The sequence below is a fragment of the Solanum lycopersicum genome, chromosome 12 (genome assembly GCF_036512215.1).
Source record: "Solanum lycopersicum chromosome 12, SLM_r2.1".
In the NCBI taxonomy this organism is placed as follows: domain Eukaryota; kingdom Viridiplantae; phylum Streptophyta; class Magnoliopsida; order Solanales; family Solanaceae; genus Solanum; species Solanum lycopersicum.
Window position 1 is genome coordinate 55955369 of NC_090811.1, and position 22964 is coordinate 55978332.

The 22964-nt window shown below is 36.7% G+C and overlaps 1 protein-coding gene across 1 annotated transcript; it reads right to left on the bottom strand.

Moving 5' to 3' along the window:
- Positions 1 to 687: 687 nt before the first annotated feature.
- LOC101245440 (peroxisome biogenesis protein 3-2) lies at positions 688 to 22017 on the bottom strand. The gene is made up of 7 exons (XM_004252221.5): positions 21720 to 22017; positions 21192 to 21353; positions 20880 to 21079; positions 20671 to 20801; positions 17947 to 18074; positions 1711 to 1938; positions 688 to 1218 (listed from the first exon to the last, which is right to left on the bottom strand). Exons 1-7 carry the CDS (start codon positions 21722 to 21724, stop codon positions 963 to 965), a joined length of 1110 nt encoding a protein of 369 aa, XP_004252269.1. The 5' UTR covers positions 21725 to 22017; the 3' UTR covers positions 688 to 962.
- Between the last annotated feature and the right edge of the window lie 947 nt (positions 22018 to 22964).

Genomic DNA, 22964 nt, shown 5'->3' on the forward strand with positions numbered 1-22964 from the left:
AAAAACAATTATAATTTATATATATTGCATACATAATTCACTTTTAATACATATTACAAATTTAACAAAGCATTGCTATAAATGATAATAAACAAAAAATATCGCTAAAATCAGTAATTATATGCCTTTTTGAAAATTTTGATCAATTTTGTTGCCTTTTTCCTTCCGACTCTTTAGTAAAGTGTATTAAGAAAAATAATGCATGTAGTAATTTTACATATTATTAATACTTTATTTGATACACCTTTTTAAGTTACATATAACTAATGTTTACTCGCTTATATGCTCTATTTAATATTAAGATATGTATAACTAAAATACGTGAAAATCCATAATATTAGTAACACAAACGGTTTTATAAATGCATATTAGCATGTTAAAAACACAATTGCCCCTCAACCTTTTTCATATCTTTTCTAGATTCCTCCATCCATATTTGTGGAGGGTACTTTTAAAAACAAATATTTTTTATTTGAAAGTATACAATACATGTTATTTTTAATATATCAAATCAGACATTGTATAAAGACATAATTTCAATATAACTAATACCAACATTACTAATACAACATATTCAACACTATTCTTATGCACCTTACCAAACGACTCCTAAATATAAAGACACACCCTTAACTTCCATATTTTGTTTAAGAAATAAAATTAACAAATGTAAACTACACATAAAACTTCAAAGAAAAAGAAGTTTACACGTATATAACATAATCTGACAATATTCAACAAAGTTTGGCAAAAAGAACATGGCACACACCCAGAAAGTAGCTTCAATCATTAATTCAGGCTGACCAAAAAAACTCTGCACTTTTTCTTCTTATTTTATTCACATTTGAACTCCTCAAACAGAATTTTCTTAAGCAAGGTAATAACGAACACTTAACCAAAACCCAAATGTAAAATTTTACATCCATGCCTATGCTAAAGCTACAGTACAACAATGCTTCTAACTAAGAAGCGGCAGTGCTTGCATACAACAGGGTGAAAAATATTTCTATTTCCGGTATGTCTTGGATAACTTGGATATACCTGTTTCTATTGGGTTCTTCGAGTAGGATCTGATCCATGTGAGCGATTCGTGGAAGAAGTTTAGCTAATGGCATACCTGATGTTAAATTGGCATCACCACATAAGACACTTATGTCTTCCATCAGTACATCCACAGCTGCTTTTAGTAATATGTCTACGATATTCCTGAATTCGGTACTGCCCAAAAAAAAGTTGGACTCTACTATATTACTTACAAATTTACCACAAAAGGCACAAGCCAAGAAGATTAATATTGAAATGGAATGTAGGAGAAACTTAAAACATTGAATATTTTCCTTTAGTTTTTGAATTCAGATGCTTTACAAGGGGGAATGAGGGCTAGCTGCAAGAAGGGAAAATTCATTTGACATTTTTTATGATAAAATCAGCTTGAGAAGATGCAAATTTTACATCAGCTCTTTCCATTCTTTATGATAATGATAAAATGTACACATGAAAAGTACTTCACTATGCCATGCTCCAAAGCAAGTAGCCTGTTATGAAGTAGTCTTTTCACACAACTTCCAGAAAGTAGCCTTTTTCACATGATCGATCATGCTAACTAGTGCAGTAAAGAAACTTATATTGATTCACAACATAATGATGAACTTAAATTACTTAAGTGACTGTTGAAATGCTAAACACAGGTATAGCAAGAAAAGTGCGTACCTTGAAAACACTGCTCGTGTCTCCAGCATAAGTTGTTCAAATTTGGATGCGTTACACAGATCTGTGCTGCCAGTGCTCGAGGTTACACCTAAGTTATTTGGCTTAGAGTCCTCTGGCATCAAAAAACTCAGCCAGTGATGAGGACTTCCCATGCTCATGAAGGTGTTCAATATCTGAATAACACTATCATGAAGTACAGTAGTGTTGAAAAAATCCTTCAGCTGTTTTCTGCAAATTAGAAGTTCTGAGTTGAATATAAAGATCATTCAGGCAAGATATATAGCATTCAGATATACATGTGGACGTGGTGGATATAACAAAGAGTAATCTGCACAAATTTTTGGTTCAAGAAGAACAGTTAAATGTACCTTTCTATTAGCTCTAAAGATCTCTTAAGTTTTAATTATGACACTTAACTCATTTGCAGGTCACAATGGAAAGTTCAATCAAGTGTAGAGGACTTGAACCCCAATTCAAGGAGATCACATTCCCAAAAATACAACAGGAGCAAATCACAACAGATCAATCAAATAAATCCAGCAGGGAAAATCAAATCAGCTTTAATTCTGGAAGAGAACACATCAGTGTTATCAAAGGCGCGCTTAAGCCCTGAAGCGAGGCTCAAAACATGTTGAGCGCTTCGCCTCGCTTTATGTGCGCTTCAGTGTCGTCATCAAGGTTTTATGGCAAACATTTCCTTGCCAATAAGTCTCTTATGAAGAAGTGACACTAAACAACTGATATTTCACTTTATCATAGACAAATTTCAATTTCTTTGGTCATAAATGTGTCATTTGTGTTTATAATTATTAGTCTTGGACAAAACATATATATTTGTATTTTTTCTCCCTTTGCGCCTTTTTTCACTAAAGGTCACGCTTTATTTGCGCTTAAAGCCCCCATGGACCTTAGAGCTTTTTTGCGCTTTTCGCCTTTGATAACACTGGAACACATCAGCAGGGATATCAGCTACCAGTCAGATCCTCTAATCTTAGAAAGAAGAAAATCAGCCAGCTACCAGAAACAGCATTCAGAGAATATGCAAGGACTGGTACACACCATGTCATCAACACTGACACTAATCAATATCTCAATCATGAAATCTTATCCTGTGTGATTAGGAGAATCCCTTGGGTTACCTTAGAGCAATCACAAAGGATATCAAAGGAGTGATCTCCTCCAAGGTTGAAGACCTTGCAAAAGCCTTTATAAAGGAGACCAAATCAAGTGTAGACAAACACAACTTCACTTGAGCAATCCACTTTACTTCTATTTCTTACTAAAGCATTGTACTAGCTTATCAGTGTAGAGCAAAGGGCTGTAGACCGGTTGGTTCTCCTTGAGAACCAGCTGACACGGAGCGCGACGCGCATGTTGCGATCACTCAACTATGCCCCCCCAACCAGAAGCGATCAAAACTGTCGTAGAAGCTTTCATCCTTGAAATCAACTCTGACGACTATGAAAGCCTTCATCTGGCTCTTATTAACGTAAACTTGCCCTTTTTTCAAGAATTTTTCGATTCATGGAAAGATTTTCTTTCTTCGAAACAAAAGAAAGAAGAAAATAGGTGTAGAAGGTTGTGGCACAAAAGCATAACTGATATCACATCAGTTCAAGAGAGATTCTACACAATCATCTTGACACACTCTATAATCAAGTTACCAAGCCAAGGGAACTAAAGTAGGCACCATAACGATGATCCCAACCAGTATAAATATCTGTGTCATTTATTACTTGTCATTACTTGCATTTTAATTTATTTGTTTTGCTTCACTAACTCTCATCGCAGGAACATAGTCGATTCCCAATAATTACAAGTCGACTACTAAATCTCCTTCAAATTAAAAAGCAGTCAATTCAACCCCCCACCCCACCCACCCTGTTAAGAAGTCCCACATCGGTAGAGGGATGGAAAATTGATCTCCCTTATATGGACTTGGACGAACCTCCCCTCATAAGCTAGCTTTTGGGTTGAGCTAGATCAGGTGTCATATCTTTACATGGTAGAGCCAAGTCCATCCCAATTTATTGTACACCGATGTTGGCCTCCATTTAGAAGTGTTCACGCTCAAGTTGAGGCCAGGGCGTGCAGGGGAGTGTTAAGAAGTTCCACATCAATAGATGGATGGGAATTGGTCTCCTTAATAGTCGAAGTGCACAATCTCCCAAGGGACCAAGGCCAATCACAAATTTTAGGACTTATGGGGTATGATTCGTTTACCTCCTCTTTATTCTCCACAAAACCAAGCATTTCCACCCTATTCCATTTTAATTAAAGTTATCATTTTCTTAAACTCAACATAGTGCATTAAAGATTACTTTAGGATCAAACTAATGATATCAATAAAAGGGATTCGACTCAATTAAGTAAGTCAAAACAAAATCAAGGCTACAAGACTCAATGGGGCTAAGCTAGGGATATATTCTTTGGAGGCACACAAAGAAGATTCAAAGAAACGCCTCATTCATATTCCATAATTCACACAAGTTACTCGAGTACACTTGAGACAAATTCTAGATGTTATTCAATACAAAAACTAAACAAATATCCTCCACATATGGCATCATAACACACATAAGGACCCTATGCTTGTAGCATGCTCACATAAAATGCATCACGGTGTTTCCACACAATTAAGCCCATATTCGTTATTTTCCATTTAGAGTCTAGACAAAAGAGATTATGTTTTAAGCTTGCCATTTTGATATTGCAAACAAAGTGTTACCACCCATGACGTCCAGCCAACTATCAGATTCAGCCTTTTTACTCTTAGTGACTAATTTTCTCTTAAGACGATCGTCATCCATCCATCATCGGGAACTGTCACTCCTACAGCGACTCTAAGACGCAACAAAACTAAACAAACTATTCCTACTTGGTTGAATGGAACTATCCTCGAGAAAAGGACCGAAAACAAAATGCAAGGAACCCTCCTAAAAATAAAAGACTCGATAAAGCAATAAACTATGTACACTGAGGTTCAACTTCCACCCCACACTTAAACAAAACATTGTCCTTAGTGTGCAAAATAATACAAAGTGCAAAGATAAAAGAGAACTCTCTGTCGGCCTCTAGGCCACATGCTTCAAACAGTGGGTTGCCACATTAGTGGCAAAATCCATAGTCATCGAGGCTGCATTACAATCTCTATCACCCCCATCATCTCCGAGGCCAGTATCATCTAATTCATCCTCCTCCAAGCCATCATCTTCATCAACAGTGACATCAATGGATTCTTGGAAAGCCAGGCCCATCCGACGCATGTATATCGCGCTATCCATCAAAGGGTAACACTCTGCTAGTGTTGCCATTTCATCCTCAATCACCGAACGGACACCTATCTGAAGTTGTAGCTCAGCCATTCCAAACATACGTCCCATCCAACTATCATTATGCGCTTGCTTGTCAATAGCAATTAACACAGGCCCTTGCGATGGAACGTGCGTTTTAGCTCTTGTGACATCGACCAAGCAGCACACTAAGTGGGGGAACGGGGGGCACACATCATGAACTTCCTCCTCAATTTGTAAAGCCCGAAGTTATCTAGTAATGATGCTCCCATAACAGAAACACCATCTCTTATTTGTCCTAAACTTAAGCATATTTTGCTTCAAAATAGCCCCAACATTCACCGGCAAATCTCTCATCAAACGATATACTAGCACCACTTTCTCCCTAGGGACATCAGTCGTATGCTTACACAATAGTAAGGTGCTACACGCAATTTTCAATCAAATGCGAGTCTCTAAATTGAAATGACCATAATGAAGATATAAATGACGTCCCTTGTCTCTAACCCTATCCCACCGCACAACAGAATTTACCCCACACAAAGCATACCTATATCACGAACGGGGGTCTTTCAATCATTGCCAGAAATTCAACATTGGTGTACTAAAAAAATAATTCAATGCTTCCACACTAAATATCACCCAACTATCCCTAATGAACCCTTTGTTTACTTAAACACGATATGTATTCAGATCAACATAAAATTCACAAACTAAGCTTAAACTACACTCGCCTTGATCCATGAAGACATATTGGAGTCCCAAGGCATTGATTTGAGCGAGAATGTGAGGAAATTCATTTCGCAATCGCCCCTCATATACATACTCATCACCTAGGTACTTGGATTCTTGTTAACATTCGTACAAATCCTTTCCATAGTGCATTACAGCTTGTTAGTGAAATTTTTGGGGCACAAATTGGTGGTTTCTCGACTAGAACTTCCGACAGCCGCTCCTTTTCCTATTCCTCTTAGTACCCGAACCACTAGCAACATTCTTACCCTTAGGAGCCATCTTTACACCCAACAATGGAAGACATTAGAAAAGGAAGAAAGAACTTAGGGGAAAAATATACAAAAAAATCTTTTCAAGCTTTTAACCTTCCACCTACCCACAAAAACCCGACATTTCCCAAACTCTCTCTCTAAACCGTTCCCCTCTCTTAGTTCTCCCTAAATTCCCCACTTTTTATTCGTCTTCTCCATTTCCTTTCTTCCCAAAAATTCCAAATTCCTCCATTAATTCTCCCAAGACCTTCATCCTCTACACTTCCCTCAACTCAAAACCCTTAAAATCCACCCTAATCCACAAAACTTTCAAAACCCACCCACCCCAAAACCCTTTTTTTTTCCCAAATTTTTTCTTTTTCTAATTTCTTCCATTGTTGGGTGTAAAAATGGCTCATAAGGGTAAGAATGTTGCTAGTGGTTCGGATACTAAGAGTAGTAGGAAAGGAGCGGCTGTCGGAAGTTCTAGTCGGGAAACTACCAATTTGCAGCCCAAATAATTTGGCGAACAAGCTATAATGCACTATGGAAAGGATTGGTACGAATGTCAACAAGAATCCAAGTATTTACATGATAATTATTATGTAGATGAGGGGCGATTGCGAAAGGAATTTCCTCACAATCCCTCCCAAATCAATGCTTTAGGACTCCTATATGTCTTCATGGATCAAGGTAGGTGCAATTTAAGCTTAGTTCGTGAATTTTATATGAACTGGAATACACATCGTTTTGAAGTATACAAAGGGTTCGTTAGGGATAGTTGGGTGAGATCTAGTGTGGAAGCATTGAATGATTTTTTTGGTACACCAATTTGTGAAAATGCTCAATTTTTGGCAGTGATTGAAAGACCCCCGTATCGTGATATTAGGCAAACTGTGGGGTAAATTATGTTGTGCGGTGGGATAGGATTAGAGACACGAGATGTCATTTGCATCTTCACTATGGTTATTTCAATTTGGAGGCTCGCATTTGGTTGAAAATTGTGTAGCACCTTACTACCGTGTAAGCATACAACTGATTTCCCTAGGGAGAAAGTGGTGCTAATATATCGTTTGATGAAGTATTTGCCGGTGAATGTTGGGGCTAGTTTGAAGCAAAACATGCTTAAGTTTAGGATAAATAAGAGATGGCATTTCTGTTATGGGAGCATCATTACTAGCCACTTCCGGGCTTTACAAATTGAGGAAGTTCATGATGTGTGCCCCCCCACTTAGTGTGCCACTTGGTTGATGTCACAAGAACTAAAGTGAATGATCCATCGCAAGGGCTTGTGCTAAATACTATTGACAGGCAAGCGCGTGATGATAGTTGGATGGGGCGTATGTTTGGAATGGCTGAGGTACAACTGCAGTAGGTGATCATTTAGTGATTGAGGATGAAATGGCGAAACTAGCGAAGCGTTACCCTTTGACGGATAGCGCAATGTACATGTGTCGGATGGGCCCAGCTTTTTAATAATCCATTGATGATAATGATGCCACTGCTGATGAGGAGGATGATACTGGCCTCGAAGATGATGATACTGATGCGGGTTATTGAGATGATAATGCAACCTTGATGGCTATGGATTTTGCCACTAATGTGGCAACTCGCTGATTTAAAGCAAGTAGCCTAGAGGCCGACGGGGAGTTCTCTTTCACCTTTGCACTTTGTTTTATTTTGCACACTTAAGACAACGTTTTGTTTAAGTGTGGTGGAAGTTGAACTTCATTGTACATAGTTTACGTCTTTATCGAGTCTTTTTTTTTTACTTTTAGGAGGGTTCCTTGCATTTTGTTTTCGATTCTTTTCCCGAAGATAGTCCCACTGAATCGACTAGGAATAGTTTGTTTAGTTTTGTTGCGTCTTAGAGTCATTGTATAGTGGTAAGTATTCCCGCCTGTCAAAAACTTGTTGCTCCCCGGTATGCACGCAAGTGAAAATGGTCGCCCAAGTAATTAAATTCTTTAAAGAAATGATTTATCGTTCCCAAGGACTTGTGATCGATTTATATCTAACACTTAATTCTACAAAATAAAATCAAAGTAACTTTTTCAAGAGTTGGTGATTGTTGTTTCCTACTACTACTACGAACTATGTAATAACTAATAGTAACTAAGTATGAACGACTTTAAGATGATGTTTCAAGCAAGTAAAAGACAATAATCTCATGTATCATATTTTCGACTTAGAATTAATTTTAGTTGTCAAGTTACTAGTTTATAGGGTTAATTGTATGAGTCAGGTTACACACCTCTCGCCGACTAGTCCAGTTAGCTATCTAACTACATCGTTGAGCGGGGATAAATAGACAAACTCGAGAGCATTTATATTTCATTCTATTTGTAACCAAGCAAGTTGTTTGTTCGGGCGTCACACCTGAAAACTAATCACCTCAATCAAATGGGTCGACCGAGCTATCTATATTCTCTGGTCTATCTAATCCTTTCTCCCTCGATGTTAAGATTAGACAATATATTTATCTCCAGATGGCCAGTCAAGAAATACTAAAACAAGAATATAAAAGTAACTTATAATGGCAACCAAGAATTAATTCAAAAAGTCTTAAATAATCAATATTACAAACGTTGATACTTGCTCTTGCACACCCAATAACAAGTCCAATCCTAACAATGGAGCCCTAAGGGTCTATTTATAATAGTTAGGGACAATAGAGGCGAAGTCCATTACAATTAGGAATCCTTTTTAATAATGTTTTGTTGAAGTCGGAACAAGGGTGGGACATCACACCCAATTCACGCCTGGTAGGCTGGCGTGCCACCAATACGCCCAAATGCAACCCAGTAGCGCCAGTGATGTTGGGACGTCGCGCCAACTTTTGCTCCTGGCGTCACTTGTCGTCTTTAACTTCTTTTTTTGGATCCATCACTTCCCTTAAGATTTCAGCAAAATTGCTAATCATGTATGTTAGTATGCAATCATCGCAATACTTTGCCAAAACATGCTAGGTAGATTAGTGAAAGTCCTAAAAACTTGTGTTGAAATTGGGTAATTTGTAGTAATTGGACATATAAATATGCCCAAGATCATTAGTCTAGTGTGATCATCTATGGAACTCACAAACCATCTTTCCCATTTACAATTGCTACCCTAGAAGGTTCCAGACATCACTATGGACCAACATAAAAGGTTTTGTTGCATGATATTTTTGGGGAGAAAAAGATGAATATCTATGTTTAGCCATTTCACAAATGTGAAATTTCACACTTAAAAAGAGGATTCACTTTTATTCATAAACAATAGAGGTAATAAGAGCTTCAAATAATAAAAACTAGGATGACAAACTCTATAGTGCCATAACATGACTTTATCATCAACAAAACAGATTTCGAACAAGCTGAAATTAGAGTTACTGAATTGTCACCATCTTCAAGAAAATAAAGACCTTCAAACTCTCTAGCATTGCCAATCATCCTCCCAGAGACCATGTCCAAAAATACACATGAAATAGAGTCAAAGATAGAACAACAAACAAGGTTTTGAGTCAATTTGATGATGGACAAAAGATTATGAGACAATTTTGGAAGATGAAAGACATCAACAAGAGTCTAAAAAGGGTTAACTTGACTGTCCCTTTTCCAGCAATTGTTGAGAAGGAACCATCAGCAATTTTGACTTTTTCATTTCTTGCGGACGGAATGTAAGTTGAGAAAAAATGGGGATTCCATGTCATATGATCACCAGCCCTTGAGTCTATGATCCAAGAACTAATACTAGTTGAATCTGTACTCAGAATACCATAGGGTACATTACCTTGGTTCATTGGAACTTTCTTAAAAAAACTCTTGGCTTTTATTGATGTTGTTGGATGACGTAACCCAATAAATGTTGTTTTAGTCATAAGCAACACAAAAATGAAGCTGGTCTGATACTACAAAAGTTCTGGTACCAAAGTTGTACAATTTGATTCACCAAGATACAAATTTATAGTATAGAAAACTAAACTAACTAGCAATCAAATCCGTTGATTCTAGCAGATTTGAGGATCAAGGGATGATTTTATTTGGATCTAATATTCTAAACTAATCAACAGCATATCAAATAAGATTTTATAAGATCAACTTAAATCCTACAAAATCATATCTAATCAGAGTTGGATATTTACCAATCAACATAAAATCTAATTGGTCACTCAGATGCGGATTTTGTAGGTGATAAAAACAGAACATAGAAGCGCCACTCATCTCGTGGTACAACAAAAAATAAAGCTCTATGGCCCTATCCACAACAGAAGCAGAATACCTAGCTCTTGGTAGTTGTGGGACTCAATAACTGTGGATGAAACATCAATTTATCGATTATGATCTAACTTTTTTAATAATGTTAGTTTGTCTAAATACACCATAAATCACTTTAGAACAAAACATAATGACATTAAGCATTGTATTATTAGAGATCATGTTGAAAATGACGATTTTTCTCTATAATTTATTGATTCCAAAAATCAACTTGCTGATATTTTTACAAAACCTCTTTTAGAAGAGACATTTTGTTTTTTTGTGTGATTGCTTAAGTGTCAGAGATTCTAATTCATTTATTTCCTCTGCTTAAATAGATTAGTTTGTTGCCTTTTGTGCGCTTCTCCATGTTTTGACACCCGTCTTTTTCACCTTCTAAAGACTTCCCACCTCCTCTGCATATTTTGTTGATCCAGTGAAAAATACAGAATGAGTATGATGGAAGAATTAACGTTCTTACTAGGACTACAAATCTGACAATCATCAGAAGGAACTTTTATCACTCAATCCAAGAACACCAAGGAACTCATTAAGAAATGTGGGATAGTATAAGGAAAGTTTTAGGCACCCCTACGAGTGAGTCTATCCACTTGTCTAGAAACTGATGCGCCTGAAAATACGTCGATGAAAAATTATATCGTGGAATGCTTAGACCATTGCTCTATCTTACCGCCAGTAGACCCGATATCATGTTCAGTGTTTGCAAGTGTGTCAAATTTCAATCCGCTCCAAAGGAATCCCATTTGGTGGTGGTTAAAAGAATCATACGATATCTCATCGAAACTCGAGATCATGGACTTTGGTATCCTCATACCAACAGTATTGATCTAATTGGTTACTCAAATGCAGATTTTGCAAGTGACAAAACAGATCACAAAAGCACCTGTGATAAATGCTAAATCCACAGAGAAGCACTCATCTCGTGGCACTACAAAAAACAAAGCTCTGAGACATTATCCACGACCGAAGCAGAATACATAGCTCTAGCTAGCTGTGGAACTCAAAAAATATGAATGAAACATCAATTGCTCGATTATGATCTATTTTTGGATAATGTGCCTAGTAATAATTGCATTTCTTGCTTGATTTCGATATTGGGTACATTTAGAAAGAAGAGTGTGTTTAGCGGTAAAAGGTAATGAGCAAAAATGATTACTTTATATGAAGATCTGTGACAATACGAGTGTTATAAGTTTTTCTAAATGCATCGTCCATCATTCTAGAGCAGAACATATTGACATTAAGTATCAATTTATTAGAGATCATGTTGAAAATGACAATTTTTCCCTAGAATTTATTGACTCCTAAAATCAACTTGCAGATATTTTTACAAGATTCGAAAAGAGATTTTGCTTATTGCGTGATTGCTTAGGTGTCACAAATTCTCATAAATTTATTTCATTTGCTTAATTAGATTATTTTTTTCCTTTTTTATGTGCACTTTTGCATGCTTTGACACCCGTCAATTCACCTTCATCTACTTCGCATCCCTATATCTTATCGCCCCTTAACCTTTCTCTTCCAACTATTCATCTTCCATACACCTCTACATCTCTCTGCTCCCAAAACCCTTCTCCTTATCTCAAACCTTCTATGTGTGTCTCTTCCATGACTAACACCTCTCAAGTCTCCCTTCGTCAAAACAAGAGATTGAAAAACCCCTCTGTCTCTTCCTCTCCTGTTGAGATTTCGGACTCTTCTATGGATGATCTCCCTGCTTCCTCTACCTCAAACATAAAATCCTCCCCTTCTTTACATGCAAGCAAGAAACATAAAGCAGATTCCGTGGATTTCAAACCAGAAGACCTGCAATTGTTCTGGAGCTCAGTGGAGAAGGCCAAGTTCATGGCTTTCAAAGACAGAATTTCGGCTCCTGGACGAGTAATATGCCTTAATCAACTGGAAAGCTCTCATTGCCATGTGAGTATGTATTTCAATTTCCAGAAACTGCATCTTTTCTTTTTGCTCTGTGAAAATGAAGTGTTTGAGGAACCGGTTAAAATGTTCTATGCAAATCTTCGTGTCTCTAAGGACAATGGTGAATTAGAAACCCTTGTGTTGGGGTATCGCATTGTGCTCAGTCAAGATCTCCTTGAAAAGGTTTTTGGAACTAAGTTCTATGGAAGAATTCCCTTTTTTAGCGGAAACTGGCCTGCTGATTTCGAAGTTACTCTCGAAGAGGCCACACAAGCCATTGCTGAGAAAGGTTCGAATCTCTCTGATTTCGGACCCTCTACTATGTCTTTTGAACATAGAATCCTGGCTCACATTGTTGCTACTACTCTGCTTCCCCGCAAAAGCTCTCTTAGCTCCCTCACTATTCGAGATGTTTTTGTTGTGTATTGTCTGATAAGGAAAATCAAGATTAATTGGGCTGAATGGTTTCTCGGTTACATGGAGGAAAGCTCTCAAGACTCCAGCGGGTCTGCTAGTCTACCTTATGGGATGGTGATCTCTCGTATCCTTAAGGTTGTTGGGGTAGATTTGTCTGAATACACTGCAAACAAGATCTCCGCTACCTATAATCTCACAACCTTCGCCAGCATGGGATATACTCTTGCAAATGGAAGGTGGACAAAGAAAGCTCTCTCCAAGCCTAAGGTGGGATTCTTAGACGAAGAAAAGGCTACTGCAACCTCTGAAATAGACATCCTAAAGGTAAGTGTAGCAGAATTAATGAAAGAAACCATGGAGATCAAACACACGTTAGCTGCAGTGGTTGATGGCCTAGAGAAGGTGCAAGATTCCCTGTCCAGCATTTCTACTCTATCTAAAGGCACAAGTTCAGGTATGGGAAATCTGAAGCTTCAACTGAACCACCTGCGCAGTGAAGTCGTCAAATCCTTCAACAAAGTTCTTAATCAAGTCGACTCCAAGGCTACGAGAGTTGAAGTTCCCCAGACTGAACTTGCTACTGCTGTCCAGAGTTCCTACTTCTCTCTTTCCAAACTCACTAAAAAGACCTATCACTCCTTTGAAGGGATAATAAACACTCTGAACTATTTTCTTGCTGACCGCTGAATTACCTCTTCTTTTTGCTTGGATGTACTTATTGCCCTGTTTGTGGGCCTTTAAACTCCCTCCTTCCTAGACTTCTTTTATATGATGAAGGGGAGATGTCTTATGTTCTGCATGCCTATGAACTGCTGTTTTGCTTAACTGATTTCAAGCTTATGAATTGTTACTTTGCTTAACTGATTTTACTCGTTTGTGTGATTGCCTATTTGATATGTGATGTGTAACTCTATATCAGTCTAGTAAAGGTTTCATGTTTTGTGCACTATTACAGGTCTAGACCATCCTCCAAAGCTAACTGGCCATTATAACTAGGAAGTGCTCTGAGTCTCCTTCCACAATCCTTACCCTAGTCTTGACTCCCATCATACATGTCCTTGATCGCACTAAGGTACGCCACAGGTACACCTCAAGCCTCCAAGCAACTCCAAAGAGCTTCCCTTGGGGCTTTGTCTGAAAATATACTGTAGGTCGATGCAGTGGTGTCAAAGGCGCGTTTAAGCCCTAAAGCGAGACTCAAAATGCGTTGAGCACTTCACCTTGCTTTATGTGCGCTTCAGTTTCATCGTCAGGGTTCTAAGGCATATTTTTCCTTGCCAATGAGCCTCTATTGAATAGCGACTTTTTTCATTAAATCCCACACTTTATTTGCATTTTGCGCTTAAAGCCCCAATAGACCTTAGAGCTTTTTTGCACTTTTCGTCATTGATAACACTAGGTTGATGAATACCATGTATAAGTCCTTTCTCTCCCAATACTACTCCACCAGTTTCCTAACGAGATGAATGGCTTATCTAGTTGAGTGAACCGACATGAATTCGAATTGATTTTCAAAAATTGTCATGCCCCTCCTCACCCTCATCTGCACCACCCTCTACCAAACCTTTATAGTGAGGCAATATATCAAAATCCTAGAGAATGATATTTCAACTATCTTGTTTTCTCTGGGTGATGAAGGAGAATGATATGTCGACATATCAACTCCAACTCAAGTTCAAGAAATTATGTAAGACTGGGGAACCTATTGGCTTGTTGAAAGGTGGCAAATGAGGAGTTAATCACATTTATCTAACTATAACACTTGCATTGCATATCATTCATCTAGCTCGATGTTCATAGTCATTCATTTCTAGTTAAATATTCTTAGATAAAATAACAAAGTATTCAAATACGAAACTGCTTGCAAAGTTCAGGTCATAGGCGCGAACACTACTCGGTCCTTATTGAAATAATTGAAATTTCAAATCGCATTTGAGCGAGGGTTTCAGTTGAAACATTTTATTCCAAGATCATCAATTTTGTATTTTAGATTAGTTGTTAGCAATTGAAAAATATAGGCATGCTTTAACATTCTACAAAATAACACATTTAGTAAAAAGACATTGATTTGAATTTGTAAAGCAGCCATAAATATTGTTTTAAAGTCGAGTAAAGATAACACATTGCCCCACAAGTGTATTACTTCTCACTCCCCTTCTCAACCCCCAATGCCACTATGGACTGCCTAAACATTTTTGCATTTAGACGAGTACATCAACATCAGAAGTAAATCTAGAATTTGAACCTTACGGGCTAAGATTTAGAGTCTTACCACAATTTTTTAACAATCCAACCCCTTGTTTTGAGTTTTAGCACCTCATTCCTTGATTTGAGACTTCGCATTGGTTCATATAATGTTTTGGACTTGTTGGATGTTTAGTTTGGGACTCAAGGGTTACTGTATATATGAGGTGACGAGTACATATGCAAGTAGAGGGGTTGTACATACGGGATTCATATATGTTATTCCACACTTTAATTGTCATTTTCATGTCATGACGAGGTTGTTCACTATCACATGCTAGTATAATGTTATAAGCATCTCTCATATGTTAGTTTGACATTAAAACTTGTTTGTATAACAGGTTACATGGTTGGATTTACTTAGCTATGTACTTTTACACATTCATACCTGCCAGTATATGTGGTTCACGTATATTTGCGATAGTTGGCACATGTGTTGTCACTTATTTTTCGATTTTAACTTACTCGGTTTTTATTATTACCTATTATTTTTTTATGCTTCAGTTATCATATTAGTTGTTCTTTTCTCCAATATTTTCATCCTGTGGCTTCCTCACTAATGTATACCCTTTTTATAACTGCTTTAAAATACTTCTCTTAAGTCGAGGGCCATCAGAAACCACTCTACCTTCACAAGGTAGGGATAAGGTCTACTTACTCACCACCCTCCCAAACCCCACTTGAGGGATTACATTGAGCATGTTGTTGTTGGCACATGAGTTGTCTATGTTGATTGATACAAACGTGTTGAGTAGTCAATTCTAATACGGGAGTCCAAAAGACTCTAGATACGGCATGTGGATATGGATGTCATAAGTCATTGTTCCCTGATCAACACGAGCAGTGTGCGCACAAGCTCGACTCGAAACAGACGAGTTTTTGGTTATATGTTATGGCATTTGAAAATGATTGTTATTGAGTAACGTTTGAGTCTTTATAATGCATTTGATTTGTAGACTCTTGTTAATGCATTTCTTTTTTTTGATACACGATGCATTCATTTAAATGTTGAATCTATGGATTGTGCATATCTATGCATGTCATGTTTTGAATATTTATCTCTTGTTATTGTGTTATTGCCATCTATATACTGCACAGGGCTTTAAAGTATTTTCAATACGAAACCTCGCCACTACTTTGTTGGTGACGGTTGATAATACTTATTGAATACGTGTTGGTGTACTCGTACTACACTTCTGCACTATCTGAGCAAATACGTATCAGAGTACTTGCGCACTCATTTGTGATCTCTGGAGTTGGTGTTGAGTTCCATTGGTGAGCCTCCTTACGTAGATCCTACGATCACTAATCTTTGTAGCTTTGATAATATTTTCTTTCCAGATAGACTTGTAATATTCTGATTTAGTTGTACTTTCCCTCCTAGTAGCTCATATATTTTTTTTAAATTGGTAATGTTGTATTCTTCAGCTTTAAGGATTTGCTGGAGACCTTCAAAAAGAAGCAAAAAGAGAGTAGGAGGAAGCGCGTTTTTGTCAGTATAGTTTTCTAGAGCAAAGTTCTAGCAGCACATTTATTTTGTCAAAAGATTTTTGGCAATAAAAACCCCAAACTTCAAGCATGGGAACTTCTTAAATGCATGAACAACACAGACATGACTTGTCATCGATACGCCTGGCCTGGTACACACCCCACTCGTCACACTATGGGAGTTGTCCATGGCCAAAGTCACTACCTTAATTGCAAGAAGGGCATGCCGAATAATCCAGCATAGTAGTTTTCATGACTGATTGGTAATAGTAATAAAGGCTTCCAAGGATGTTTCTGGCAACGTTAGGATTAATATAAGCATGTCACCAATCAGGACAGCTATCCTGACCTTGGTTCAGTTTCGACATGGCTGCTAATCCATAACTGTGCACTAGAGGGCGAAAACCATTCTTCCCAATCAGTAAAGCTCTAAAGCCCTATCTACAAAAAGGAGCCTTTTTTACTCAGTAGAGCTGAACAAGATTTGACTAGTTTTGCTAAACTCATTCTTGAATGATTCATCGATGGAATCAGGCCTAGGTGTATGAAAATTTCTTGTGATTCCTCTTCTTTCTTTGACATAGGTATTGAAGTGCGCCTCTTCACAAGGGAGATTGAAGTGCAATGAAATGCCTTAAGAGTTGAATATACTTTGTGAAGCATCGCGTTAAGCGGTAATCTCCACATCAAAAATAAAGGCCATCAAGGATGTACTTGTTTTTACTTTTTTTTGTTTATGTTATTCCCATTAAACTTTATATTTTAGTTTGGTTTAATAATTATGTATTGTTGATTGGTTTGCCTGAAGGGTAAGGTTTAGGTGCTATCGTGATTTAGTTGAATTGGGTCGTGACAACTTGAATTTTACAAGGTCTGAAATTGATCATATGTACTTATGTAGTGAATTTTAACGCATACATTGAGTCCAAATCAAAGTTACTAGGTTCAGATGAACCATACCTTACCCTCTACATCTGCCCGTGACATAACACTTCCATGATCTCCCTCCCTGCACAATTCCAACTTATATCTTCATCCTATGTCCTCCAGGTTGACTCACTCCATGAAGTCTATCTTCCTCATTTTGAATCTCTCCAACAGATATGGGCCTCTAATTTCCAGCATTTTGCATCTAGATGCTCAAGATTTTATCACAGTCGGAATCAGCCATAAGAAGAAGAATACAGTTGAGCATAGATAACCTAAGATGACTACTTTTAAGTATGGATAACCTAAGATCACTACTTTTAAGTATGGATAACCTAAGATCACTACTTTTAAGTATGGCGATACAATGATGGTGAAACTTAAATATTAAGGTTGAAATTAGAGTAACGATGGCTTGAAACTTGGAAACAGTTGAGACTTTCTCTTGCATATTCTCAATTGTATTGATTTTGCAGTCCCTCTCAACTTGGAGATTGACAACTCTTTTGTTTTTTGGCATATAAGGGAGAAACAAAAAGGATTGGGAAATCAAATTATCAGCCAGTAGTCAGTAACTTAGTTTAACCACGTACCAAACATAAATGCGATAAATGATACTAAACTGACCAAATTCCCAACAGCAAATGCTCATATACTGTGTTGTTTTGCATGGTAAAAGAATTAAGTAAGAAATAAAAGGCATACCCTTCTAGGACTTCAGAAGTTGCTCCTTCAAAACTAGAGATTAAGGTGGGCAGGCCAAAAGAACTTAAATAATCTGCACTGGCCAAAAACTGCTGCTGGTCGTTTCTGTCAATTAGATCAACTTCATCCTAAAAACAAAACAGAGTGTACTTCTCCAATAAATAAAAGAATTGTAGGCTAAATATGTACCATCAATCGAATCAGCTTTATCATAGGAAAAGGTAAAAGAAAAGAAATTGCAAGAAGCACTGAAACCCTAGGCATAAAATAATTAACACAGTAGCCTTGATTTTCTGTTTTCGTTAGGTAACAACCAACTGAAATTCCATTTTCATTTTAAGCTTCTCGCAAAACCCGCTACCTCTGTTTCTGTTTGAATATGGACCACAAGGTTCAAATGTTCTCTGTTTGTTCGTGCATACGCGCACACACACCTACATATTGTTTTGAAACATAGGGAGTACAAGAACTAGTCAAATTTTAGATGTTGGAAGAACTAGTCAATTTAAGATGTTGAATATTTTCCAGTTATACTTTCCTCATTTAATATCATGAAGCACCACATAAATGTATATAAGAATAAACTTTCTTTTTCTTTTTAACAAGTAGAAATTTTAATAGAATAAGGAACCCAGAAAAGATTGCAAAATTCGGGTAGAGAACCCATATACTCAGCGTTAGATCCAGTTCTACCAAATTTATGTCCGATTATCCAGCATCAACTACACATTTGTCTCCTTTTTTTAGATAGGTTCCTTCTTGTGTGTAGGTTATAAATGATTTTCCAGCTTCTTTGCTTTGTTGTTAAAATCAACTGCACATAAGAGTCTGCTTCGTTCTGTGTTTGTATTCAGGTACTGAGGAATAGTCGAGGTGCGAGAAAGCTAGCCTAAACACCACTGGTATAAGCAAAGAGAAGTTATATGCTTATATTTTCACTTCCCTCCTTCCGTTTGTCATTATTTCCACTTATCTCTTGCCCACTCTACAAGAAAATTGACACACACACACACACCTTCCAATAGAAAAAAGAAGAATCTATATTGTTTCGTTGGGGTTTCCGGGAAAAGACCATTGCATATTCCTCTAGTTCCTTATTAAAGATATTCAATTCATTAGAATAGAAGTTAATGAGGGTATATATGTCAAGCAGATGTGTAGCTTCAAGTCAAGGACTTGCATGATAACATTTCAATGTGAGAAGGAATATGAAAGTGAAAGATAAATTAAGATCCCTCATGTGACAACGGGGAAATTTTGGAGGCAAAATTGAGTGTCAGGGTGTCTGAGAAGAACCTGAAGACGATGGCTAACTTTTGAAATATGCATAAGTATCTTCTCGAGAGCGATGACAGATCAAAGCATCATGTCTGGTCAGTTCATTTAACTATAATACACAAAAAGACTTCAAAAGGCGGATTGTTTCATTCAATCCCCCAGAAAACTCTCAAACTTGTGGGCTGATGTCTGTTCATATCGTTTCTAGAGAGCCCATGGACCTAACTTTAGTCCAAACATTATTGGAAATTGGAATTGTCTCTGCAATCCTAGATCCATGATTCCATTATTTGAAAGTGTGAAAGAGAGGAATCAGAACCACATAAACAGAACCTGGTCCGACAACTCTATACTTAGTTACCTACTTCAAAAAGAAAATAACTCTATACTTCGCAGCAAAGCATGGAAATCCCACTTAGTTAGGGAACTCAAAGATACTTAGGTAAATATCAAGGTGCTCTTATCAAATATCATTAGAATTTCATGGAGAACGACCTAAATATTGACCTTTCAGTAGGCTGTACCATTTATGGGCCTATATATGCAACTGTACAAAGCTTCCACTACATCACAAACTTACAAAACCTAAAGGTACCAAAATTACACTCTGCCAAGAGGAGATTATTACCGGAATTTTAGTTTAGTATGTATAGTTAGATAGAAAGAGGACCTACATCTGAAATATGCATTGTAAAAGCTTGCTAGTTTTATGGATAAGGAAATAGTACATATTTTCATCAATGAGTTCGAAGTATAATAACTGACAAGAAAATAACAACAGCTTTCATTCACATTCAAAGCAACAGACAATCCACAAATGAAGCCACTTGGTGAACAGATTTTTTAAAAACAAAAAATTATAAGCAAAGTAAAGATGAGAGCCAGGGAAGTTTCTACAGTAATGAAGAAAAGAACTAGGCTCTAGGCACAAGATGGACACTGAGAAGAATAACAGGGTCGTTAGGAGACAAAAACGAAAGTTGGACGTTGGGAATTTGAAAGTAAAGAAGGTTTATGTAAGAAAATTAACACTTGGAAGGGTGATAGAGAGTATAGAAAGTTATCAGTGAAATCCTTCAGTTCTAATGGTTTGGATATGTTGCAGTCCGGGGGAAGGTACACTGCTATAGCTATCAGTAAGCGTGATCTGGATGATTTCAGGAGCTGAAGCCTAATATAGATGCCATTGCCAACTCTGACGCAGTACTAACAAGAACTGAGAAGTATAGGCCTTCTCAAGTACTGAATTTCACTGTAATTGACCTGTGGACTAGTTCGTTGTTCCCAGCATTAACACTAATCAGTAGTTTGTAGTCTAAAATTTCATAACCTTAGAGATTTAAATTAGCAACAAGGCTTCTCTAATAAACAATTTAGAAACAGTGATCATAATTGCAAGCTACTAATTATGAAGTCATAAACAAGAAAAGGGGTAGCAGTTCTTACAAATTGGCCATAACCTCCAATGCCACGTGCTGTGTCTATATAGATATGTCTCCCTAATATGTTTACTTGAACTCTAATGTATAAGCTCAGCAGTGTTGCAGCCCACAGAGACAACACCATTCTTGTAAAACCTGGAAGATCACAAACACATAACAAGATAAGACAACAACTTCATGTCAAATTTCAATGCATGAACCCATTCTGCATACTTAAAATTTTGAGTCTGTCCCATAGCTCGAGTTTCTGTGCAGCTGTTAGACTATTTGGCAGATCCTTTCCTTTCATCAACCTCTCTGTCAAGTGTGTAAGGTCCAATTTTGTTTCTATCTGACTACGTAAACATCGCACTACATGAGGCAATGTTGTTGAATCAGCTATTCTTTGAACATTCTCAAAATGTGCCTTCACCCTACCGATCAAACAAAGCCAAATCAACCATTACTGAAGTTAAGCATGACAAAACTCTTTAGAACAGATAATACACTCCAATAAAAATAAAAGCAAAAAAGAGAAATCTTAACAGGAATTTAATGAGTTCATCACTTCTCCTTTCCTGTTCGAGTTCCGTGTGAAGATCAGAGAGTTTTCTCCTGTGTCTGTCATACAACTTGTACAAAAAATAGCCACTTCCCAGAACACCAAGTGTAACATATGCCTTTCTCCTATATCTTCTCCAAAATTCCCTATTCCAAGAAAACCAGAGTCAATACTGAATGATATATCAATCAAATATTGCCCGAATCACAAACTAGTTAAAGTCTCGTCTGTGTGCATTCCAAATAAACCTAGAGTCAGAAACAAAATTCAATTTTTACATATTACTTAACTAACATTTATACTGATACTGTAAATCAATCAGATATGCCCCAATCACAACCTAGTTAAAGTAGACTGTATGCATCATCAATATGCATTCCAATAACCCTAGAGTCAGAAACAATATTCAATTTTACATGTAACTTAACTAACATTATATTTATACTGTAAAATTCTTACTTGAAAATCAGTAGAGAAACAAATACATAACAGAAAACTGGAATTCGACTAACCACATTCAAGCAATTTGGTGTCGATATCCTCTGTTTGTTTCACCGGCCTTTGTTGCGAACACAGAGGGTTTTGGCTATTTGATGCTGCTTTGTAGTTTGAACTTCCAATTTCGAAATAGGCATGTGTGTTTGTTTGGTTGGAGCATTTAATAAAATAGCGGCTTCAATTACTAGTTACAAGGAAAATCTATAAATTCTCTCCACAACTTAAATCAAACAGTTACTTGCACTCTTTAGATATCACAATAACCTACTGCGTACCCTTTAATTTAATTATCATCATAACCTAACCTATTGTATATTTTTATTAGGATAAATTACTTAAATACACACTTTTATTTTTTATAATTTTCATTATTCCCTACTATTATAAAATATCTCCAAAATCCCTAATTTCACTCCCTTAATTCCTCCCTATTTCACTCCCTTTAACCTCTTCCTATTTTCACTCCCTCAATCTTTACTTCTTTTATTTTTTAATTTTCAGATTTATTCTCTCTCCATAATATTTTTCAAGAATCAAGTAAGTTTTCGTTTCACAATTTTTTTCGAAGAACTGCCAGATCTCCTCCATTTCCATATTTTTACAAAATATATAAGGAAAAAGTGAAAGAGATATGTATCCTCATTGCTCCTTGCAACATCATCGTTTCCAGTGACGTCTTTTGTTGATGAAATCATTTTCCATTGTTGACAGTGAGACAAAGATACAGAAGTTGGTATAGAGCAAAGTAAAAGTCTAGGGGGATTTCTTGGTCATTTGTATTGTTGATTTATTTTTTTGTACTTCATCCTTTATAATACATATGATTTCATATTTAATATATCTAGTTGATTTTGTTTCTTCAACTAATGTATAATGCCTTCGTTGATTTTCAATGTAACTCGTTGTTTAATGATACATGTATTAGATATGTACCAAATGTTATAACGTTTAGTCAATGCACTGATACATGTAGTATATATGTATCACATGTTTTTCATGTAGTATGAATTTTCTGAAAACTAATATCATGTATCAGTAAGGTATTAGTTGTTTAGTTGATGTACTGATACATGTTTTGAAAATTGTTATAATGTATCATTCACTAAGTTTAATAACTGCGTCATCAATTGTGTTTGATGATACATATAGAATCAGTGTGTATAGTGTTTTGTCGATGTACTGATACATGTATTAGATATGTACCACATGTTATAATGTTTAGTCAATGCACTGATACATGTAGTAGATATGTATCAACA

Bases quoted from the DNA above. Each gene is read 5' to 3' on its own strand.
- LOC101245440 (XM_004252221.5), bottom strand. The intron at 20,802-20,879 runs GTATGCAGAATG...GTGATCTTCCAG, and splicing joins GGACAGACTCAAAATTTTAA to GTTTTACAAGAATGGTGTTG. The intron at 1,219-1,710 runs GTACGCACTTTT...TTTTTTGGGCAG, and splicing joins ACACGAGCAGTGTTTTCAAG to TACCGAATTCAGGAATATCG.